This window comes from Coturnix japonica, chromosome 7, assembly GCF_001577835.2.
Source record: "Coturnix japonica isolate 7356 chromosome 7, Coturnix japonica 2.1, whole genome shotgun sequence".
Taxonomy (NCBI): domain Eukaryota; kingdom Metazoa; phylum Chordata; class Aves; order Galliformes; family Phasianidae; genus Coturnix; species Coturnix japonica.
In genome coordinates, this window is record NC_029522.1 from 5,366,611 (window position 1) to 5,388,525 (window position 21,915).

Sequence of the window (21,915 nt, forward strand, 5' to 3'; positions counted from 1 at the left end):
GGAGCTGCCCGTAGCCAGAACCTTTCAGGCAAGTTTCCTTTAGGAATTTGAGAGTGTAGCCTTATTTAAAAGGCAGTCTCTAACCGGTGAACCACTCTCAGTGCAAAGTTTAAGACCTTCCGATTGGAAAGGAAATGAGTCGCATCCCAGCTGTTTTCTGGTTTGCTCAGTTCTGATAGCTGCATTACCTCACTGTTAGTCAGCATCTCCTCAGTCCCTGGCGAGTGCTGCAGAACACTAGTTACTCAATAGGAGTTTCTCTAAGTGGGGATTTCAAATCTCTCAAATCAGAGACAGCTCCACACAATCTACAAAGGGATTCATATCTCTTCCCTCTGACAAAATCAGTGTTACAAATCCCATCCTGCTCAGGTTTTGTTCCACAGATCTATCAATCTAACAAAGCAACTTACGCTGACCTTGTACAGTAACAACCCCCAAAGACTCAAAAATCTTTTCAAACACCATTTAAACTCTGGCAAAAAGGATCAAAAGGAAGAAACACAATAAATCTAAGTAAGTATGACCTCATCCCCTTTGGAGATGGGGAAAACCCAGGAAGCCACCACACCACCCTGCAGCCAACAGGGCAGGGCAGTGCCATGAAGCTGAAAACACATGTACTGAAATGTGTTATGATGTGTACCAAGAAGGCGTTACTCCAACCCACACTCAGCTGTTACTAGAAAGCAACTCACTCTGATAGAAACGCATTTGAGATATAGCTCTGCCTGGAGCAAGGAGAAATGGAGTGCTTCCTACAGCACAGACCTACAGGCACAAAAGATATGGGTCACATCTCTGGGATTGCCATTTATGGACAAGATTCAGAAGTGTTTTGACTTCAGGAAGTATTTAAACATCTTCCAATAGGTCACAGGGTTCAAATTTCCTCCTTCCTCGGCCACAAAGAATCACAAAACCAAACTGCCCTTCTCTGAAAACAAGGAACCCAAACTCACACCCCTCTTTCTAAGATTGGATTTTGGTCCCCTACAACAGAGCAATGCAGTCCTATATTAAACCCAAGGACGTCAACATCTACACAAGGTTGTACTCAGCAATTATGATAAATATGTATTTATTTCTAATATAAGTGGAAGAAAAAAGCTAAGGAAAATAGATTAAACTTGACAGATCTGATTCTCTATGATAGCAGTAGTTGTTTGTTCTAGTTTTCTTTCTTGTTTTTTTCACTACTTCTTTAAACTTACATGGTTATCTTTTACGACAGCTTTGGCTTTTGCCTGGCCTGTGATGAGGAGTTGGTTCCTGTAGGCTCCGAGTTGAGCGCTACAGGCTGAAGAATTCCTGGAATGTAACTTCTGTCCCCCATTTCTACCCCCCAAAAAATTTGCCTGTTAATGTTGACAAGTTGCTAGTGATTAAAAAAAAAGACAACTCTTAGCTTTAAATAAAGGCCTTATTTTAAAACTTCTCTCCTTTTACCATCTATGGGGTTTTGTTCCACTTCCTCCTGCTTCCTATACATATCAAGAATGTGCACCCATCTATTTATAGCACATATTCTGTCAAGCTGTAGCTTTACATTTCCTGTGGGGAGGACACTTCGTGGGTCATATAACACAGAATTGCTCTTCACAGAACAGAGACCTTATGCATTGGCAGGAAAAAGACTGGAGGCTGACAGGGCTGATAACACTGAAACAATACGTAGTTATGACACCCAATAGCTCTTTATTCCTGGAAAAACTTCACAAAGATGAAGTAAGGGTGGTTAAATAAACCCCTCACCCCCCATTTTGACTCATCTGACATACAATTGAAGAGATAATGTCTTAATTACATCCTTTCTGACCAACTTCACTAACCCTTCTCTTGATTTCTTCAGCAAAATCTCAGAGTCCCACAAGAGCATGCTACTGGGCAGCATGGAGCTCCACGACACTTACTGAGCAGCCAAAGACAGAAGGCAGGCAGCTGGAACACACAACAGCCACTCAGCCTATCAGCACAGAGAAGAAAGATGGCAGAAAACCCTTTGCAGCAGTGTTTACACTTGGAAGGGAGAGAGGACAACAGAAGAAGGCAGTAAAGAGAGAAGATCAAAGGCTCCTTCCTAAGAAATTACGCTGTTAACCAATCCATGCTTGAGATTTCAAGGAGGCATTCAGTTGCACCCATGAAATGATTCGCCAAAGGTCAGTTCACCTTTTTCTTTTTCAGTTTATTAGGTCTACGCTTTCCCATCCACATCAACTTGACTATTTGAAACGTTGTTTCCAAAGTTAGAAGAAATCTTTCATTAACAGCTTGCAGGGAATTTTGATTATTGTGCAGATACAGCACAGTAGTGTTTAACATTCAGGCTTCGCATTCGGAGTACAGACGTGACAGCCTCAGGGTCAGGACATTAAGCAAGGAAAAACCACAGGAATGGTCTTAAAGCACAAACAGGACCAAGCGCTCTGGAACACCAAACCTGCTGGATATCAGTATGGGTCAGAGAACTTCACAGTTTTAGATAGTTCTCCACACCTACAATAGATACTCTACAAGCATATCATACATTGACAGTATGGTTTCATTCTAACAGAAGTCCAAGGATATATTCATGGTAGAATATATTTTCCTAATGCCTTACGGTGCAAAGAACATTATTTTGTCCTGTGAACTTCTCACAGTAGTTTTCCCTTTCTGTGTCATTCCATGTCTTCTACATTTAAACCTAGATATGTTTTACAAGTTGGATACTTGATCTTGCATTATATCTTGCCTTACTGGAGCAGTACACCCTAACATTGCTCAAGTACAATTTGGTACAGTTTCGAAGTATTTCTATAGTTTCATGCCAGTCTTTTGCAAACTTGCATCCAAATCTATTACACTGCTTGAGTATTCTCAGCCACAGATGTCTGAAGCCTCTTTAACACAAACGAAATGCCACTGTATACGATCAAAAGAACTGGTTATTTTGCCATTCCTTTCAATAATGTGTTATGAAGGAGCCCATTGTGTTGGCATATCAGGGCTATAACATCATAAATGAATAAAAGATCTCAGCCTTGTTGCTAAAACCAGCAACAGCCACTGACTGTAAAAAAAAAAAAAGACAGAACTGCTATTGAAAGGCAGAAACTGGAAGTGACAGAAAATAAGCAAAGGTCACTTCTAAGCCTCTAATATTACCAGGGGTGGGGGGAAGAGAAAGGTGATTTACAGATATCACTGTAAAAAGCACTTAATGGGATCAGAACCACATAAAGCACATCCAGTACAGCACCACAAAGAAAGAGCATCTGCTGATTAAGGCCTATTCAGCTGAGCCTCACACACCACCAGAAAGGTGAAGTTACTAATTTGGTACAGAAGTTTTTCTAGCACGGAAATGCAGTAGATGATGTCCTTAGAACTGAAATAGTTATTTTTATTTACTCTTTCTTTTTCAACAACACTTACTCTTCTAGGCAACAAATCAAAGTAAAGTAAGATAGACAACAGCGCTTCTGCTAAGCATCTTCCCTGCAGATCATATCCTAGAAGTTAGGATACACGTTCCACACAAAACATCGGAGCTGCAGAACTACTGCCTTCCAAAAGGTGCTATAAACATAAAGGAAAATAAAGAGAAGTAAGGCATGTGGATGAAAAATAAAGCCATCAGAAAAGTCTCACACACAAGATATTCTTACCTTAGAGAGAATGAGATAGCTCATCAGATAGCTGTAATAAGTGAGGCAAAGAAACATGTAACCTTGTAGTATTGCCTGACTTAAAAAACAAAACACCCTTGGCTTCATTCAAGTTAACCCAAAGAAGCACATGAACATTAGCAGCTCATGAAGGTGTTGCATTATTAGCTTTCAAGACAAAGCCAGCAAAAAAATAAACACTTCCAGAACTTAGACAACTTACCTCATTGAAGGGGCATTCACTTGGCAAAATAAATAGCCATCAGCCAGCAGAACATCTGATACAATTTTGCTCGACATTTATTTCACACATCTGACTAAAAAAAGAACTGTGAATGTACACAGAAAATGAGTGTATTTTCTACGTGCAAGCTCTTTCTAAACAAACCATCTTTTAAATAAACACTATTCGATATGAGAATCATGAATTGTCAAGGAAAACACCACTGCTCCATCAAGTGTTATTGAAATCTTTCCTAGGTAAAATACAAACATTAGTAGACAGATATGGTCTAATTAATGGCAGTGCAAGTACTGTGATAGTTATATCACAGCACATTGACCATATTTATGGTCAATCTTCACACTTAATTCTTCTCCATTTTTCTCCTTTCCAGCCACTCTCCAACCATGTGTATCCCAAGCAGGAAGCTACGTAACACAGAAGAGGTAAGCTACTTGAACAATTATATAGCCCTCACAAATCTCATGAAAATATTCAGTAAATCAGTTTAAGGTATTAAATAAGTGTCTAGAATGGACTTTTGTCTTTCGAGCTTTCAAGTCACCAAACATTTCACTTCCTTTAACAGCAAACTGCTGACTGGAAATCCCATGGAAAGGTATGGGCTCTCTGCAGTGTTTTTTTTAATATGGGTTTTGGCCACCTGGATGTTCCCTGTACAGAAACAAGAGCACAGAGAACGCAGAGTGCCACAGCAGCATTATTTCCCCAGAAGACACAAAAACCCTGTAGCTACACCACAGTTCTCACACAAGTTTTTTTCCACTTAAGTCTGGGGGCAGAAACAAGGCAAAAAGCAGAACATGCTGTGTTTACTGCACATTATGAGTGAAGGAGGATGCCTGTGTAGAACCTGACTTGAACCCTCTGGACAGAGAACCTTCCCACAATATTAACAAGACTCTGTTTTTTGTGACCTGAGAAAACATGCACTGCTAATTTTGGATTTCTGATTTTTCTCTAACTGGACATATAGCAATAGGCTTTTCACATGAAATGAATTACAAGACAACTGCACCCATAGGGACAGCTCACGGGTAGGTAACATTCAGGTGGAGTTAACTTCAATCATCTGTTAATTTCCCTTAATTAAGGACTTTGCACCAAGATCTAACAGATCCATGTATGACTGGAACTCTATTAGCTGCTACTTGAGGCTTTAACTCAAGTTGTCTTCAACTAGTAATACTAAAGCTTATCTTCAAGCAAAAAGAACGAACAGCAGCATATTGCTAATAAACCTGGCAAGTGTGCCTGAGCGCTACCCAAAGGAATCTTTAGAAGCGGCCATCCTGCTTTTGGGGTTAGAGATCTATACAGAGCACAGCCAGGAGGCCAACAGAAAAGCAAGTGGACTCTGTGAAAACGCAAGAATAAGTTGAGAAACTAAGTATAAAACAGAGCAGCCTCCTAACCACATACAGTTATATCCAAATTGAATGCCTAAGGAAAATGATTTAGTTAAATACTAAGTCATGGTTATTCAATCTACGTAAATAGTTTGCAACGTGACTTAATCCTAATACTTTTAAAATGCATAGCAGGGGTTTGCATTGCAATTGAACTCTTTACACTCAAAAAGGGCACATCCTGCTCACTGATCTTGATGCATCCTCATCTGAAATGAGTTAACCTGTAGAACTATATTGACTTAAGAACGTAGTTGCAATTGTTAAGATCGAACATTTTAACATCAGCCAAACCAGATAAGATGGCAGAAATAAGTTTAACGCACTGCATAGCAACCTCCCAGACAAAACATAGTCATTTCCATCCTTATTAATTAGTTTATTCCCATTTAAAATATACAACTTTGAAAAATTATGCATAATACATTCAAATTTGAATTGCATTCTTAAGCATCCTGATAACCAAACAGCCGATTTCTGGCCAGTATAATACAAGACAGTCAACACACTTTGTTTATGGCCACAAGAGAAAACTCTGCAGAAATTAACATTTATTATCTGATATTGCAGCTCATCCTTGAACACTTACATGTAGGAGTCCATTTCAGTAGATCCTTTCTTCCCCCCCAAATACTTTCTTGTTCCTGTAAGACAAAAATAATACCACAAAGATCCCAAAAAGGGCAAAAAAAAAAAGTGTAGGTCAGCTATTTTAGATATAGCATTAACGATACAAGAGTTGATTCAGCAGTGTCAAAAATAACCATTAAAGCTCCTATTACCACTCGACAGTGGTTTGAGTAAGCTCGCTAACAACGCCATGAAGCTTAACAAACCTGAAGTAGTAACCTGAAAACTTTAGAAAAATGGCCATATAAACGGTATCCTTTAGAACAACAGTACTGTTACAGATTCTTAGTAGTACAGCATTGAGGCATAACCTACAGCCCCCTTGAAAAAGCACCTCGATAGACATCGTTATGGTAAGGTTTTGATAAATTTCAAAGGGCACCTTAACATGGTTGAAACCTGACAACAGCTGCCCCCTGCAGGGTACACAGCAACATCCACAGCTCTGCTGTCAGCCAAATGTAATGGCTACAGAACTTCAAGAGTACCCAACATAATACATCGCATTACCAACATATTACAGGCATTTTTTAGACTGTAACATCCCCTGCTCCACAGAGCTCAGTCCTACCTAACATACAGCAGGGAAAGCATCAGCCTGGATCCAAAACGGGCACTGTATAGCTTGGATTACAACTGTTAATGGATGGGTGGGAGATGAGAGCAGGAGGGGAAGTCAGCTGTTGAATCTGACACACTGCGTGAAGAGTAGGAAAGAAAAGCATCAAATAGACACTACCCCTAATTGAATTTAAGCCGACGTAAGTCACTTCATGAGGACTGGAGAGAAAGCATCCATCACTGTAACAGAAAATTATGTTACTACCCATTTGCTGTCATATCCTAATTTAGCATAGAAAAATCAACACGGGCCTTTGAAAGTCAATAGTTTTTATTTACAGTTTTCATGGCAAAAGGCCATTTTAAACAGAGGGCACCTTATTGTACTGTATCATGTATCAATTCAGTGTCTGTATCCTCGGTATCCAGCTGATCAAATAAAGCTAATCAACACATAAAGAAAAGTGACCTGCATCAGCTCCTCTATAGAGCGCGCAGCGAAAAAGCTAGTCAGGCAGTGCCTAAATCAACACAATCACTATTAAAAATGCAGTTCCGGTCAAGAACGTTTACTTTTTATTTCATACTGTACCTGGTACCAACTTCCCCTTACATTTGCATACTGGCAAAGCAGTTACACTTCCTACTATCAAGTGACTTTATAATACCATTCACTGCAGATTCAGTTGCCAGGTTATTATGAACTATTCTGAGTATTTTAGTGTGATCATAGCAAGACCGGAGATGAGACTGAAGTAAAGTCATCCTGGTATATGACATGCCCATCAGAATCAGCTGGGTAACCATAAACATCCCATTCAAGAATCCTATTCAAAAAGGAGAAAAAGCATAGTCAGTTTGCACTTTATCACATCAATTTTAATTTCCTCTCGAGCTTTTTAATTCATTCTTCTAAATCAAGAGTGTTCAGTTCTTCTTCTAGTTCGTCCAAGTCCTCGCCAGTAAAAAGGTTTTCATCAACAGGAACTGCATCGATGGCTCCATTTTCTAACTCATCACCATCACGATCTCCTTCAGAATCAATTTGTTCACTGTTGTTTATCTCACCACCAGAAGCTTCACTTAGTTTATTGTCTGAAAACACAATTTGTTACATGTCTTAGTGTCACAGGTTCCTTAACCACTAATTCAACATCATACTGAACAGGCTCTGAAGTTTTGCAACATCACTTGTTAACAGTTAACATATATATTTATACTAGCTCATATAGACTAAAGTGCACATGCCCAATCAAAATGCAGGGCTGGCTCATTAGTTACTAGAACAGGACAAAACCAATAAATCAAATAACTAACACTTCAACTCCCAACTTTTATAACAGGGTAGGGATTAATGTTTTGCTCCTATACAGCACCTGCACTTCAATGACTCAGGTTAACCTTTAAGAGCAGGGTTTGCACTTCAGAGTCACAACAAAATTAAGTGTTGCTTGTAGAAACTGAAAGCTCATCTACACAAGCTAGAAAAATATTTAACATTGCTTTAAATTAATAATCAAGAAAACTAAGAACTGCACACAACATTTACTAGCAGCATTGTCTCCATAAGTACAGTGATTATGATAGTCATTTTGCTTATTCTATTTCAATAATAAAAACAATGCTTTTTGGCCAATCAAGAACTCACTTCTGCTTGTTTTTTGCTCAAGCACTTAGCAACTCCTTCCCTTAAAAGAAACACCCAAACTAGCAACTTACCATCTCTTTCTATGCAAGCGTATGTGCTGAATCGCTCAGGACTAGCCACAGTAATGCCAGTTTCATCTACAGCCTTTGGGACATACAGGCTCAGGTCCACATCATTGACGCAAACAGGGTCTTCCACCTGCAGAGTGTACCAAGGTATTGCATATGAATCACTCATCTATTCAGACCTTAATGGCTGCAGAACTTCTACACACTTTGGCCATCTTGTTGTCATTATAATTGATGAAACGTTCTGTATTAGCATTGAATTAAGTACTTGAAATTTCAATTGCTCTCAAATAACAAGTACGCCTTCCAAAAAACAACGCTTTTTGAGTATTTAATTTTAAGTCAAGGTATCATTCCAGTTACTGTTTTCTGTTTGTTTGTTTTTTACCTCATCATCTTCTCCCGTTCCTTGAGTGTAGCGAGTGTCATCGGCTTCTTCATCATCAGCATCAACCAGCTCCGGTCGGAACTCAAACACCTCACGTCCGCTAATCTGTTAGCAAAAGAAGAAACAAAACTGATCATTTTGTAGAATTCACAGGGCTATTACATGAAGAAGAGAACAACTACAACTCCAGGCTTTCTAAAAAGGCAGACAGTTTCGTTATTCTTTTCATAATAAGAACAGAAATGTAGAACTTACCACCAAAGCCTTGCCGGCTTTGAAATCTGCTTTCCTCCTTTCCATATCTTGCTCTGCCTTATCAATTTTTTCTTGCCTTTTTCTTCTCTTCCATGCAATAAAACACTCTAAAGTGATTTTGGTAACATTTGGTCCTAAGGCAGCACGCTGTCAAGTAGAAAGACTGATTAATGCTAGAAATGGTTTCCAAAGGCAAACCCTAGGGATAACAAATTAAAGATATATAATTACTCTTTTCTAGAAACTAATTGAAACTGTTCCTTTCCAATTGCTTCTGCATTCTCATCACTGTTAAACATACTTCAACTTAACATCATCATACAGAAACTAATAACAGAATTATTCAAGGACTAAGGCAATGATGAACCAGGGATTCTAAGAAACGGTTCTGAGAGATAAAAGTACAAACAGCAGTAACAAACAGAAGCCTCCTGAAACAGGGTTATCAATAACACCCTAACAGTAAGAATGTGGCTATATTTCACAAACTCATTCAGCTGATTGAGATGAAAACAGACAGGCTAAACAAAATAGAAGAATCACAAATTAATACACATCCCTCACTCTAGCCCATATAGAGATATAACCACTCAGTGCTTTCCAATAATTCCCTAGGATGTTAATCACAATTTTCCTCTTCTTTTTAAGTATAGTGAAAATAAACACCACCAAGAAGTACCTATTTGAATTTTTACCTCTTTTTCTATTAGATCTTCTAAGGAAATCTCATCTTGCTTTTCCTCCTTCTTTTTGTCTTTTTTGAGTACAAAACCTGGAGGAAGAGCATGGCGATACATGCAATTGTCTCCGCCACCCGGACAGACCCAAAACCATCCGTACTTGTTGTTTTCAATAGCATCAAGAAAATATTTGCAGACCTGCACAAAACAGCAGTTGTTAGTACAGTATTCTCTTCATCCCCAGCAATTCACACTAACGCAGCTACTACAAGCTTACAGCACAGTAACAAAAAGCCAGCTGAGCTCAAAAATGAAGAAACACGTGATGTGCACTTCTATTAAAAAAGTAGATATAAAACAAGCAGCTAATAATCTTAAACCTTAAATACTCAACAGCTTTTGCTCTTCATATATTCACAGTTAAGATAGGCTGACTTGGAAGATTGGTGACTGAGCTACAGTAAACCCAGCAGCACTTGTAAAAGCAGGTTCACGGTTTATTTTTGGTCATGAAGATAAGCTGTATTTCTCATCAAAATAAATGCGACCCATTACAGACGTTAAAAGTTCCAGCTCATTATCCTGACATTAATATATCACTACAAAACTTCTGACAAGCTATTTATAACACTCAGTCAAACTGAAGATTAACTATGGCAAGTATCAGTAGGCTAACTGGGATTGTAAACAAGGTAAGATGGACCTGAAGAATCCAAAAAAATAAAGGGCAAAGGATTAAGATACAGCACTTAGCATACAAACAAAACTTCTTGGGAGTCAGCTGTCCAGAAGTAAAAATGACTCCAACAGCTTCTCACCACTACTAATTAACATACACTAAAGCTCAATAAAAAAAGAAAAGAGGACACATACTATTTGAGTTTTGGGTTTTTTCTTTTCTGCCTCACCGTGCTTCTTGTTCACCACCTCTTCTAGCTTCTTCTCATCCCAGTTATCCATTGTATCTAGAAGACAAAAGAAGTTCGTACAAGCATTTCAAATACTAAATATGACTAGCAAGGTCCATTTTTTCTCCAATTAGCATCATTACTACATAATTATTACCTTTTAGTTAACCTAGAGAACAGAAATTAAGCTCAGGCTTTTGTAGTGCATCAGAGAATAGTAGGACATAAAAGAGACCTCTAAAGATCATCATGTTTAACCCCACTGCAAAGCAAGCCCCCTACAGTAGACCACACAGACAGGCGTCCAGCTGGGTCATGATTATCTCCAGAGGAGACTACAACCTCCCTGGGCAACATGTTCCAGCACTCCATCACCATTACTGTGAAGAAGTCATTATGCATATTGGTGCAGAACTTCCCAAGCTCGCATTTACAGCTAATTCTCTTTGTCCTGTCCCCACAGACCACTAAAAAGAGGTCTGATAGTTATTAACATTACTAAGACCTCCTCTTGGCCTTCTTTCCTCAAGGTTGAACAAAGCCAGGTTGCTCAGCCCCTCCTCCTAAGAGGTGCTCCAGACCCTTTTTCACCTGCAAGGAACTCCATTGGACTCTTCCCAAGAGATCCCTAGCTTTTTTCTTCCAGAGAGCCCAGAATTGGCTACAGCACTCTACCTGCTGTCTGAACAAGGCAGCATAGAGGTAGAAGATCACCTTCCTTGACCTGCTGACCACTCTCCTTTTAATGCACCCCAGGGTCCTGTTGGCCTTCTCAGCCACTGAGGCACACTGCTGGCTCATGGACAACCTGTCAATGACCAGGACCCCCAGGTCCTCCACAAAGCTCTCCTCCAGCAGGTCATACCCCAACCTGTACTGACACTTAAACTTACTCCTCAGGTGCTAGACTCTCCACTTGCTTTTAGTAAACCTCAGTCTTCATCCTTCACTAAAATGCTCACAAGACATCTTCCTCAAATATTTTAACTTTTATCTGTGCATGCATAAAATGCGTTTCAGGTAAAGACTAAGAGATGTGATTCTATTTATACATCATATGGAACTTCAAAGAACCTAGCTATGATGAGGAAGAACAAATCCTGTAAGACCTCTTACAGGTAGGACAATACTTTATACATAACAGAACCCTAAAACCCCTGTCCAAGACCATTTAGTGATGCTTGTTCAAAACGAGGTCTATAAAACACTTGTAAGACAGCTTTTAAGAGCACCAATCTAACTTCATTTAGATATTCAACAGAGCAGTACAAGTTGCTATCACTGCCAACCAGATTCATTGGGATCACAGAAAAACAACTTGCTTAACCTTAAAAATACAATTGCAAAAACGAGATATTCATCAAGCAGTTTGTAGAAGCAGTGTACCTTTTTCAAGGTCCTCATCTCTCGCATCAATGTAGACACTACGTTTTTCACACTTTCTTTCCAAGGACAAATCATGAGAAAACTTGCACTTGTCTCCTTTAGTGCACTGCCCTTGCTTGAAGAAAGCACAAACTACAGATTTGGGATCAGCACCTGAAAGAAGAAAATGCTTCTATTATAGTAACACCTTTAAGCAAAGTACTACAACACAGAAGAAAATGCATGTCAAAAGTTTAGAGAACCTTGTCTAAGATATTACCGTATTTAGGATCCACACAGAATGAAATAAGTCTTTATAAATAGGTTACTGAATAGTAAGTTAATCCCAATAGCCCTTTCTTCACTTCAAGTGGATACAGCATCCTGAAAGCATGACATTTAGTTTGTATAGCAGTATATTTGTGCTGAGTATCAATGATGATGTGACTATTGGAAGTATAGTAGCAGTGTGTCTGAGAAATATGTGCTCATGTAACATGACAAATCAGTCTACATAAGTTCTTTGCTCCTCAATATAATTTCTCCTCAATATAATCAGTAGTATGTTAGAAGAAATTAAATTAACCTTATCTGTATTCATTCAATCCACTTCCTTTTTAAAATAACACAAAGATAGTTGTTCCTAGCATAAAAAATAAGACAACGCTGTTAAGATGGGAAGTAATGAATCACTAAGTGTGGTTTTCAAGTAAACAGCACAGCAATAAATGGATAATGAAGAGGCAAAAGAAGTGAAGAAGGGTTTGAATTTATCCACTAAGCATAACAGATTAAGTACTACTGATTTACTTAAGTTCTCAAGTGCTAATATATGATTTTAAGCTTCAGATTCTCGCTTGTTAATTTCAAGCTTGGTTCAAGTTTCCAGGGTCTATATTGTGCTTGGCAGCAGCTGTTTAAGACCTTAAATAAAGATCTAATTTACCACCAAGCCAACCCCTACAACAACTTCAAGTAACATAGTTGAATTTGGTGGCAAGCTCAGTATAACACCACAGTTTTAATTATGATAAGGCTAGTGTTTTGAAATACCTTTAATTCAATAGCTACCACTACATATAAAAATATAAATCCTGTCCTTTAATGTTGCTAAATTACATGAAAATAAAGATAAGTTCACTTCAAAAACAAAAAACAAGACAGACAAAACCCCACACTTCTTTGGTACTCAGCCTCATGCCAAGGAGACCACACAGACCATTCTTAAATTAGTGTTACTTTTTCCTTCCCTATAGCAGACAACTGACATGTTTCCTAGCATTACCTAGCACTTGATCTGTCATTCACAACTTAATACAATACCAGCATGCTCCATAACTGCTCTCAGCTCAAACCACATTTTTGAAACAAAGTCCTACTGTTACCTATGAAAAATGGCCTCAGTAATAGACCAAGTTTTGTACTTATGATGCACATAACAGCTTTAAGCAAACACAACTTCTTGTAACACCTGGATGTTCATGCTTCCATAGGTCATGTTAGACAAGTATCAGTATGGGAAAAAAAGTACAAGTTGCCTACACAAAAACACCCAGTTAATAAAGCTCAGTGCCACATAGTTATAAATGTTTTACTCAAATAAATAGATAGTAGAACATAGCAGAAGTTTCAGTTACTTGTACCTTTGCTAATTTTCTGCGCAGCAACCACAGGCTTGAAGAGTTCATTTAATTCTTGAAGTTCCTTCTTCTTATCTTCTTTTTTTAATTTCTTTTCACTTTCTGCTTGAGCAACCTACAATGACACCAAATTCGACATGAGTAATAGAAAATTATCGTGACATTGCTCACTTCTTAAGAACCTTAGTTTAAAACATCAAATCAGCCTGAATCAGTACACAGCCACATTTCAATGCCAACACGTAGGTTATAAAACTAGATCAAGCTTTTTCTTAGTTTTTATAGGCACAACGAAGGAGGGAAGACTAAGGGACGAGCTTTCTTAGGAAAGCAAAAAAAGGTACAGAAGATGTAATCACCATCCCTGCCTTAATCTCTTTTGGAAAAGTCAAGAAAAACCTATATCTTGTACAAGACTGGTAGGGAAGGGTAAAGATGCATGAAAAAGGCCATGAAAGAAGCATCATGCTTAGCTAAGTTGATTTTTATCCTTAATGGAATCTAGAGCCACTACTAACTAATATTTCAGGTACACTGGAGAAGAGGAGGCTCAGGGGAGACCTTATAGCTCTCATAACTTCCTGAAGGGAGGTTGTAGTGAGCTGGGGGTTGGCCTCTTCTCTCGTGTAATCAGTGATAGAACTAGAGGGAATGGTTTTAAGCTGCACCAGGGGAGATTCAGGCTGGACATTAGGAAGTATTACTTCTCATAAAGGGTAGTCAGGCATTGGAATGCACTGCCCAGGGAGGTGGTAGAGTCACCGACCATAGGAGTGTTCAAGAAACGTTTGAATGTGGTGTTGAGGAATATGATTTAGCCGGGAAGTATTGGGAATGGTTGGGCTAGATGATCTTCTAGGTCTTTTCCAACCTTGATAATTCTGTGATTCTGTGATTACTAGCAATATTCAATGGAACATTAAAAAGGAGCTCAGTTCTTACAACTGATTTGGTAAGACAATGCCAAGCTGTTCTAAACTGGAACCAATTACAGAATAGTCTGCTTTTATACAGAAATTCCCCAGTTCTGATACACAAAGGATGCAGACTCAAACACAGCAACTACCAAAAGAAAAAGTGACCTGATTCTTATCAACAGTTGCAGTCTAGGCTTTTAGATGTTCTTTAGATCTCCGGGACAACCCGAAGTGTAAGCTGTTTTTACAAGATAAGATGGGCATCATCAGGTCTGCTACGAGGTTCTGAACACCATCAGTTAGGAGAATGTGAGAAAGATACTTCATGTCATGTAGCAGTAATCCTATAAATGCTTCAGATTCAGGGACTTGACACAAATCAGAGAAGGACTGCAGGAGTCACATCAATGTTTTTGAGTGACACAAAGCAGCTTGCCATTACTGTAACGAGTTAATAATTTGAGGACATGCACACTGGGTTTTTAAAGTCAGAGTTGACATTTATTTGTTCATCCTCATATTATGTAAGGCATCTAGCACAAATTACAATATTATGAGGTTAAACGATGCAAACAATTACTCTACAGGCTTATTCAGAGGGCAGGAACGTTATGAATACCTGGCTGCTAACCACTCCAGCACCATCGGGGTAAGACCTGGCACACTTCCATTACAATAATATTTCTCCCAAATCCTGCTTTCTAAACAATGAAATATTAAGCCTCAGCCTCATCAATACCTTATGAAGGAATACTTTAAATGCAATTACAATAATGTTAGAATACTGTATAAACAGATGTTGTCATTACTGGTGTTTTCTACTTCTCAGTAAAGAAAATATACCCACACCCACGTTACTAGCGCAACGACACATCATCAGTAGGGTAAAACTAACCTGTCTCACGACGGTCTAATCCCAGCTCACGTTCCCTATTAGTGGGTGAACAATCCAACGCTTGGTGAATTCTGCTTCACAATGATAGGAAGAGCCGACATCGAAGGATTATGGAGGCTCTTTTAGCTAGACGAGGTTTGTAAAAAGCCTTGTCCAAAAGCGCTGTTAATGACAATGGGCTAAACCTATGATTCTCACAGTCGGCAGCTGAGTAACACTTCAGTATGTTTCCTACCTCAACATTCCATGGCAACTCCAACACTGAAAGAGGATTTCACTACACAGTGGAAACATAATACAACTGAATACTTACCTGACGTGGATTTTGCTGACCAAATTTAACCTGGTGAGTCACAGCCTTGATAAATTTCTGTTGTTTCGCACCTTTTTTGTTCTTCAGTCCAAATGTTTTATCCTAAAAACAGAAAAACAAATTCTTTGTAACCAATCAAGAATTAGAACCAGTTGCTATAAAAAAGAAAAAACAAAACCAAACACCCGCCGTTCCTCCATGGCTTTCAGTTAAACATCAACTCTTGCCTCTAGCAATGCTACCATTCAAGCTACAGAGCAGACAGTGTATCCCCCTCACATCACTTCCAAGCGAGCTCTGCACAAAGCCCAACTAAATGGAGTTGCCAATAGCTATTCCTCTTCCCCCCAAACCAGCACATTCAAGTATTAACACAACTGTATGCACGTTCAAATATTAGTCCAACTGCATGCACTTGTGAGATCTGAATACTGCTATTCCCCTCCTGTACACGTGAAGCTCACATATTCATATCTAAGCGTTTTACCTTCACGTTAAGCAGGTTAATATTGCCATGTAATATAACAGTATAGATTCTTAAGTATTAAAGGCAATTCATTTTCCAACAGTACACACTCCAGCACTTCCTCTAAGCATGCTCTGTAAGTCCAGACAGGTGTTCATACTTCCTAAACCTCATAACAAGTTTCTGTTTGCATTACCCAAACCAGTTCTCCCTGCACATTGTCAGTTATTATATGGGTTTCTATACCAAACCTTTCTAGAAAGCTAATTAATAAAAATGGCTCCCTTCCACAAAGGCATGAGAAACAACTTATCTGTTCTAAGTGTAACACACACATAATAAAACCTGTCTGTGCCAGGGATGGGATTGCAGGGTTTCTTTCCTCTTGTAAAGAACAAATACCACATGTTCATCTGGCAATCATAACTCAGTTCAAACACACTACTAGCAATTAAGTGAACACCCATCCTAGATGATGGATGGAAGAACAGCTCCGTGGTCACCCTGTTACCATTTACACTGTGTCACATCACAACAGAAGTGCACGTTGGCCTCTGCCACTTGTTGCTGGGCTGTGTATGTTTTGTGCAAGGAATCACAGAATGACCCGGGTTGGAAGGGACCTCAAGGATCATGTAGTTCCAACCCCCTGCCTGGCAGGGCCACCAAACATACACCTTTACTAGATCAGGTTGCCCAGGGCCCCGTCCAACCTGGTCTTGAACACCTCCAAGGACGGGGCATCCACAACCTCCCTGGGCAGCCTGTTCCAGGGCCTAACCACTCTCCTAGTGAAGAACTTCCCCCTAACATCCAACCTAAATCTTCCCTCTTTTAACTTAAAACCATTTCCCCGTGTCCTGCTATTGTCAGCCCTTTCCAAGAGTTTCCTCCCCTCCTGGCAGTAAGTTCCCTTCAGGTACTGAAAGGCTGCAGTGAGGTCACCCCGCAACCTTCTCTTCTCCAGGCTGAACAAACCCAACTCCCTCAGCCTGTCCTCATAGGGGAGGTGCTCCAGCCCCCTAAGGAACTGTGCGGGTATTCAGGTAAATCACACGGCTGGCTCCTGTAGCAAACGTCCAGTGCAATATAAACGGACTCGGTTTATCAAAATCGCTTCACGTGTTACTGTTAATCATCCGTTGAAACGTTTGGCCTTTCAAGCACTATTTTTTCTGGAGAAGACCGAGTTTTCCTACATCACTGGATTCAGCAAAACCAGAAACATTAAGACAATATCTAACCCGAAATTCCCAAACACAAACCTAACCAAAGCAGCACCGTGCAGCCCTGGATTTCGGAGGCCGGCTGTGCTCCACCCGGGCAGCCTTCGGGCCGACCCATCCCCGCAAAGCCCGCTTAAGGACTCGCAACTCCCCTCCTTCATTCTGTGGTACAGTACGCATTTGTCCCACCATCCTCCTCACTCACACACACACACACACACACACGTCCCTCGGCTCCCACTCAGCAGCGGTGACCCGCGCTCCAGCCCCACGAGCGCCGCCCGGCGGGCCCGGCACCGAGACCGAAGAACGCTTGGAGGAAGGCCGCCCGGAGCCGCGTGGAACAGCAGGCCGCGGCCTGGCCGCCTCACCTCGATGATCTTCTCCTTCTTCTTCTGGTCCGCCTTCTTGCTGCCCCCCGCCGGCTGCTGCTGCTTCTTGGGGGGCATCGCGGGGAGGCGGGGCGGCCTCGGCTCCCGCTCGGGGCCTGGCGGTGACGGACAGAACGCCGGGCCCGCTCCGCGCCGCCGCCGGGAGGCGCAAGGCAGCTGGAGTGCGGGGCACGACGGGACTGAGACGCGGGGCTGCACAGCGCACGTCAGGCGGGCACAGCTGCGTCAACGGCCACGCCCCGAGGCGGCCATTTTGGGGTGGAGCTCGTCTGAGGGGGCGGGCTGAGCTCCTTTACTCCGCCTCAGAATCACAGGATGACTCGGGTTGTTGCTGGTCTGTGTATGTTTTGTGCAAGGAATCACAGAATCACAGAGTGACCCGGGTTGGAAGGGACCTCAAGGATCATGTAGTTCCAACCCCCTGCCTGGCAGGGCCACCAAACATACACATTTACTAGATCAGGTTGCCCAGGGCCCCATCCAACCTGGTCTTGAACACCTCCAAGGACGGAGCATCCACAACCTCCCTGGGCAGCCTGTTCCAGGGCCTAACCACTCTCCTAGTGTATACATCTATTGCTCTATATCAGGAAAAATAATCGAGAAATCACTGAAAGAAAGAGGGAAAAATAACTGAAAAATCACTGTAAAAAAAAAAGAAAGAACCTTTGCCTCATATTTCCATCTTCCCATTTACAAGAGTGCATGCAAACCAGCAAGCTAAACAATAGAATCAGAAAGAAAAGCTCCCAGCCTACGGTCACGGTAACAAAAGCACCATGTGTGTGTCCCTGCATTCCAGCTCAGCTCCACCTGAGACTCTCGTTGCCTAAAGACTGCCCTAAAAAAGCAACTACAATAATGCTTTTCACACTTAGTAAGGGAAAGAATATGCTGCTGCACAGAGTTTTCTGTGACACATGAACCTGAGCTACCCAAAGAGCTGTGCTAAATAAATCAGCTCTTGGAAACGAACAGTCTTCTCTGCAAAGAAAATGCATAACACACTCTTAAAGTACCAGACACAGGTCAAGTTTAGCACGCCAATAACTACTATCTGTGCAAAAACAAACAAGCACTACAACCAAAGCTACTTTTGAACTCTGTATTTATAAAAACCACATCAGTTTTAACAAGCCTTAAATTTAACAAAAAACCTGTCTTATTGCACTTAAACAAGTTATTACCCCACAGTTCTACTACACGTGATGACCCCTCAACAAAAAATTGGCATATAGAAACTTCTTACTGTAAGTACCCTAACACAGAAACAAAAAACAACAAATTCAACAAACTTAAAATCCATCTTGTATTATCTTTTTAATTATTAACAACAGCTGTAAAAAATTTCTTGTAAGCTTACTTGAAAATGTTTTTCCTTAGACCCTATTCCATAACGTACTTATATAACTATAAGCAAATCTCTGTACATTTATACTAGCTTCAAAAGTGAACACATCTTCTTAACTAATACAATAAAAGGTTATGAAACTATGCTACTATATACTTCTGACTCCAAAAAAACCAAGAATGTTTTCCATTAAAGGGAACTCAACTCCTACAGAGGCTTTTATAAGATAAAGTGAAATGTAATTGGTTAATTAATTTACTTAATTGGTTTATAAAGGTGGTGGTGTTGTGATGAGCAGTATGAGCTGTATTGGTAAGGTTGTTGGGATTGTGTTTTGTGATGGTCTTTGTTTTTGTCAGATGGTGTTGCAATCAGGTGAGTATTCTGTACTTTTTTTATTGTGTTGTTTTTGTTTATTTTGATGGGTGAGTGAAGGTGAGGGGTTTTATGAAGAGTTTCAGAAAAATTTCCATTAGCATTGTTTGATTGGGGTTTTCATGTTGTTTAAGGTTTGTGTTTCCTTGAGCTGGAATTTAAATATTAATAAAAATAGAGGTGATTAGTATCAATGAAATAATACTATTTATTTGTGTTGTATTATTGAGAGTGCTTTGAGGTTTGTGTTTCTGAATAGCAGTAGTTGGCAGGAAGTAGGTGTCTTAAATATGATACAAGTGGGTTTTTTTTAAGCATCTGTATTTTTCTAGTGCATTCTGTTTGTTGGGTGTGAGAAGATTATTGAGACTTAAAAGATTGTGGTTTTTTTTTAAGGAGAAAAATTATTTTCTAAAAGCTGATTTTAATAAGAGTACTGTTTCTGTTCAGTTTCCAAATAATATAACATCAATTTGGTATTTTGTTGCCTTTTTATTTCAGAACAGTTTTGAAGAACTGCTGAATAGGCTTTTGGTTATACAGAGCAGACATTTGAAAGATATAGTAATGTGGGATATCATACAGTATTATTCTTAAAAGCTATATTGTAAAAGCTAGTGTAGAACTTAAGTTTTTATCTGTAATTACTATTTACATGGCTCCTTTCTGAGACTTAGTAACAGAAAAAAAATTGGTCAAGCTTTGTGTTTTTCTTCACAAGAGAAATGGGCCTGAAGTAGTAGTATATAACCACTTCTAATTTGATCAAAATAGTTGTTTGTGAAGTTATATAGAACAGAGTAAATGAAGTTAAATTGGTTCGGACTTCAAGAAAATATTTTTCCTCCTGTTTTTTTCTGATTGTGGTCAGGTCCCAGAGTTTATATTACATAGCTGCTAATTGTTGCTTTATACTTTTAGTACAGTTAATGTTTTTTTACTTAGCTTCTGGGTTATGAGAGTTTAAATAGAATACTGTATGGGAAATCACAGCTTGAACCACTGATTAATTAACTGAGGCAAGTGTTGGGTCAGCTGCAGGAGTGCAGGTGAGAGTAATCTAGCTGTGCTCCCTGAAGGGGTGGAGTTCAGTTCCACCTCCTCTATGACCTCATTTAAGGGCTGACCACCACTGAGGCAGTATCTCTTGGGGTTTGCCCCCCAATGGAGACTGCCTCAGCTCTCCGGTCCAGGTATTGACACTGGTGAGTTTTCTTTGCTAATAATCTTTGACTATTTACCACCATCTTGGTCAATATCTTTATATTAGTCACCTTTAAACCATCCTCTGTTATTACCTTTAAAAGTATTTTTTAGGAAAGTAAAGTTCTGTTTTATTTGTGGTGGGGTTGCTGTATATTGAGGTTTAAATTGTTTGTTAACTTCAAGAGAAACACTGTGAAATCTTCTAGTTAATATGAGTTATTTGGCTTACTGGTGCACCAGTTCTTATATTAGGTTAAAAAAAGCAAACCTACCAACTCTAAAATTAAGATAACAATCAACTGTTGCTTTTTTTTTCAAGACAAGTCATTTCAGTCCATTGTTCAGCTAACACTTGGATTTTCTAACTAAATATCATTTAATTAAGGGTACTGACGTGCTCTGGGGATGCAGAAAATGGTCTAATTACAGGCCTGCAAAGAAGTAATGAACAGGAGTCTCATTGCAGGTATATTCTTAAGTTTTTCTTAAGAGAGAACTGGCCTTTTTCACCACCTTCCCCTCAACGAAATTCTTTACAGCTGGACTCAGGGTTTAGAAGAACGTGTTGTTTCTTCTGTTTTTGCATAGAAGTGCGGGACTATTACACTGAGCTCTACATGCTGGACTATTCTCCTTCATTTGTTACTGGGTCAAGGTTACTTTTGTTGCAGTGTTTGGTAGCTGAGTAGTGTGTCTATGAAGAATAGTCATACAGAAATAAGTTGATGTTATAGTATAATACAGTGAATAAGGATTTTAGTCAGTCGTGTCCCTTTTCTTGTAGTGTGTGTATATATTAAAATACTTTGTTTTCAGCTTTCTTATATAAGTGGGGCATAAGTATTCATTTGTTTGGTTTTTTGTTCAGTAGCAGGTTGATAATGGTTACACACAAACTTAGCTTTGTTTTGGAGTATGATTCTGATTAGGATGTGCTATAATAAACAGATGTTCTGTGTCACTTAGGAAACAAGTTGTTGGATTATTTAAACAGACTCAGTTAACATAGTGTGCAATGGTGAAGATATAGAAATTGAGTATCATGCTGAAAACAACATAAAAATTAAGTGGAATATGCTCAATGATTATTCCAAGTACTAGTATGAGATTTCATGGTTTTTGTGTATAGATGTAGTTAGTTCTCAAATGCTGTGTATGTGCTTTGTATACCTGCTGGCTTGATTTGGAATGAGGGTGTTAAGATGGGTGCTAATTAGTAGAAGGTGTTATGTGCTTATGTTGCTATTGTGTTTAGGCTACTAGTTACAATGAACAAAAACAGCTATCAAATGAATTGAGGTTTGTGGGGATAAGGAAGTGATAAG

At 39.6% G+C, this 21,915-nt stretch overlaps 1 protein-coding gene and 2 long non-coding RNA genes across 4 annotated transcripts in view; 2 read left to right on the plus strand and 1 right to left on the minus strand.

Moving 5' to 3' along the window:
• Window positions 1-1,544: 1,544 nt before the first annotated feature.
• On the plus strand, window positions 1,545-6,035 carry LOC107316440. Its single transcript, XR_004308044.1, has 3 exons — window positions 1,545-1,728; window positions 1,853-2,162; window positions 4,271-6,035. It is a non-coding gene; the product is annotated as an uncharacterized LOC107316440 (long non-coding RNA).
• On the minus strand, window positions 5,671-17,851 carry ZC3H15 (zinc finger CCCH-type containing 15). Its single transcript, XM_015867892.2, has 10 exons — window positions 17,638-17,851; window positions 15,575-15,676; window positions 13,453-13,564; window positions 11,831-11,983; window positions 10,410-10,501; window positions 9,552-9,734; window positions 8,857-9,003; window positions 8,602-8,706; window positions 8,217-8,343; window positions 5,671-7,592 (listed from the first exon to the last, which is right to left on the minus strand). The coding sequence occupies exons 1-10, from the start codon at window positions 17,713-17,715 to the stop codon at window positions 7,402-7,404; spliced, it is 1,290 nt and encodes a 429-aa protein (XP_015723378.1). The 5' UTR covers window positions 17,716-17,851; the 3' UTR covers window positions 5,671-7,401.
• Window positions 17,852-18,269: 418 nt separating this feature from the next.
• The window catches only part of LOC107316441, a 311,291-nt gene continuing 307,645 nt past the window's right edge, over window positions 18,270-21,915 (plus strand). The window contains exon 1 of one of the 2 annotated variants that reach the window (XR_001556346.2): window positions 18,270-18,908. This is a non-coding gene — a long non-coding RNA (uncharacterized LOC107316441). Of the gene's footprint in view, window positions 18,909-20,510; window positions 20,590-21,915 lie in introns of those variants that run through there. The other variant, XR_001556345.2, reaches the window with a different exon arrangement.

Excerpts from the sequence above, each read along its gene's own strand:
- ZC3H15 (XM_015867892.2), bottom strand. The coding sequence starts at position 17,715 with ATGCCCCCCAAGAAGCAGCAGCAGCCGGCGGGGGGCAGCAAGAAGGCG. Across the intron at positions 15,677-17,637 it reads AGAAGGAGAAGATCATCGAG|GATAAAACATTTGGACTGAA; the intron begins GTGAGGCGGCCA and ends TTCTGTTTTTAG. Across the intron at positions 13,565-15,574 it reads GTCAGCAAAATCCACGTCAG|GTTGCTCAAGCAGAAAGTGA; the intron begins GTAAGTATTCAG and ends GTGTCATTGTAG.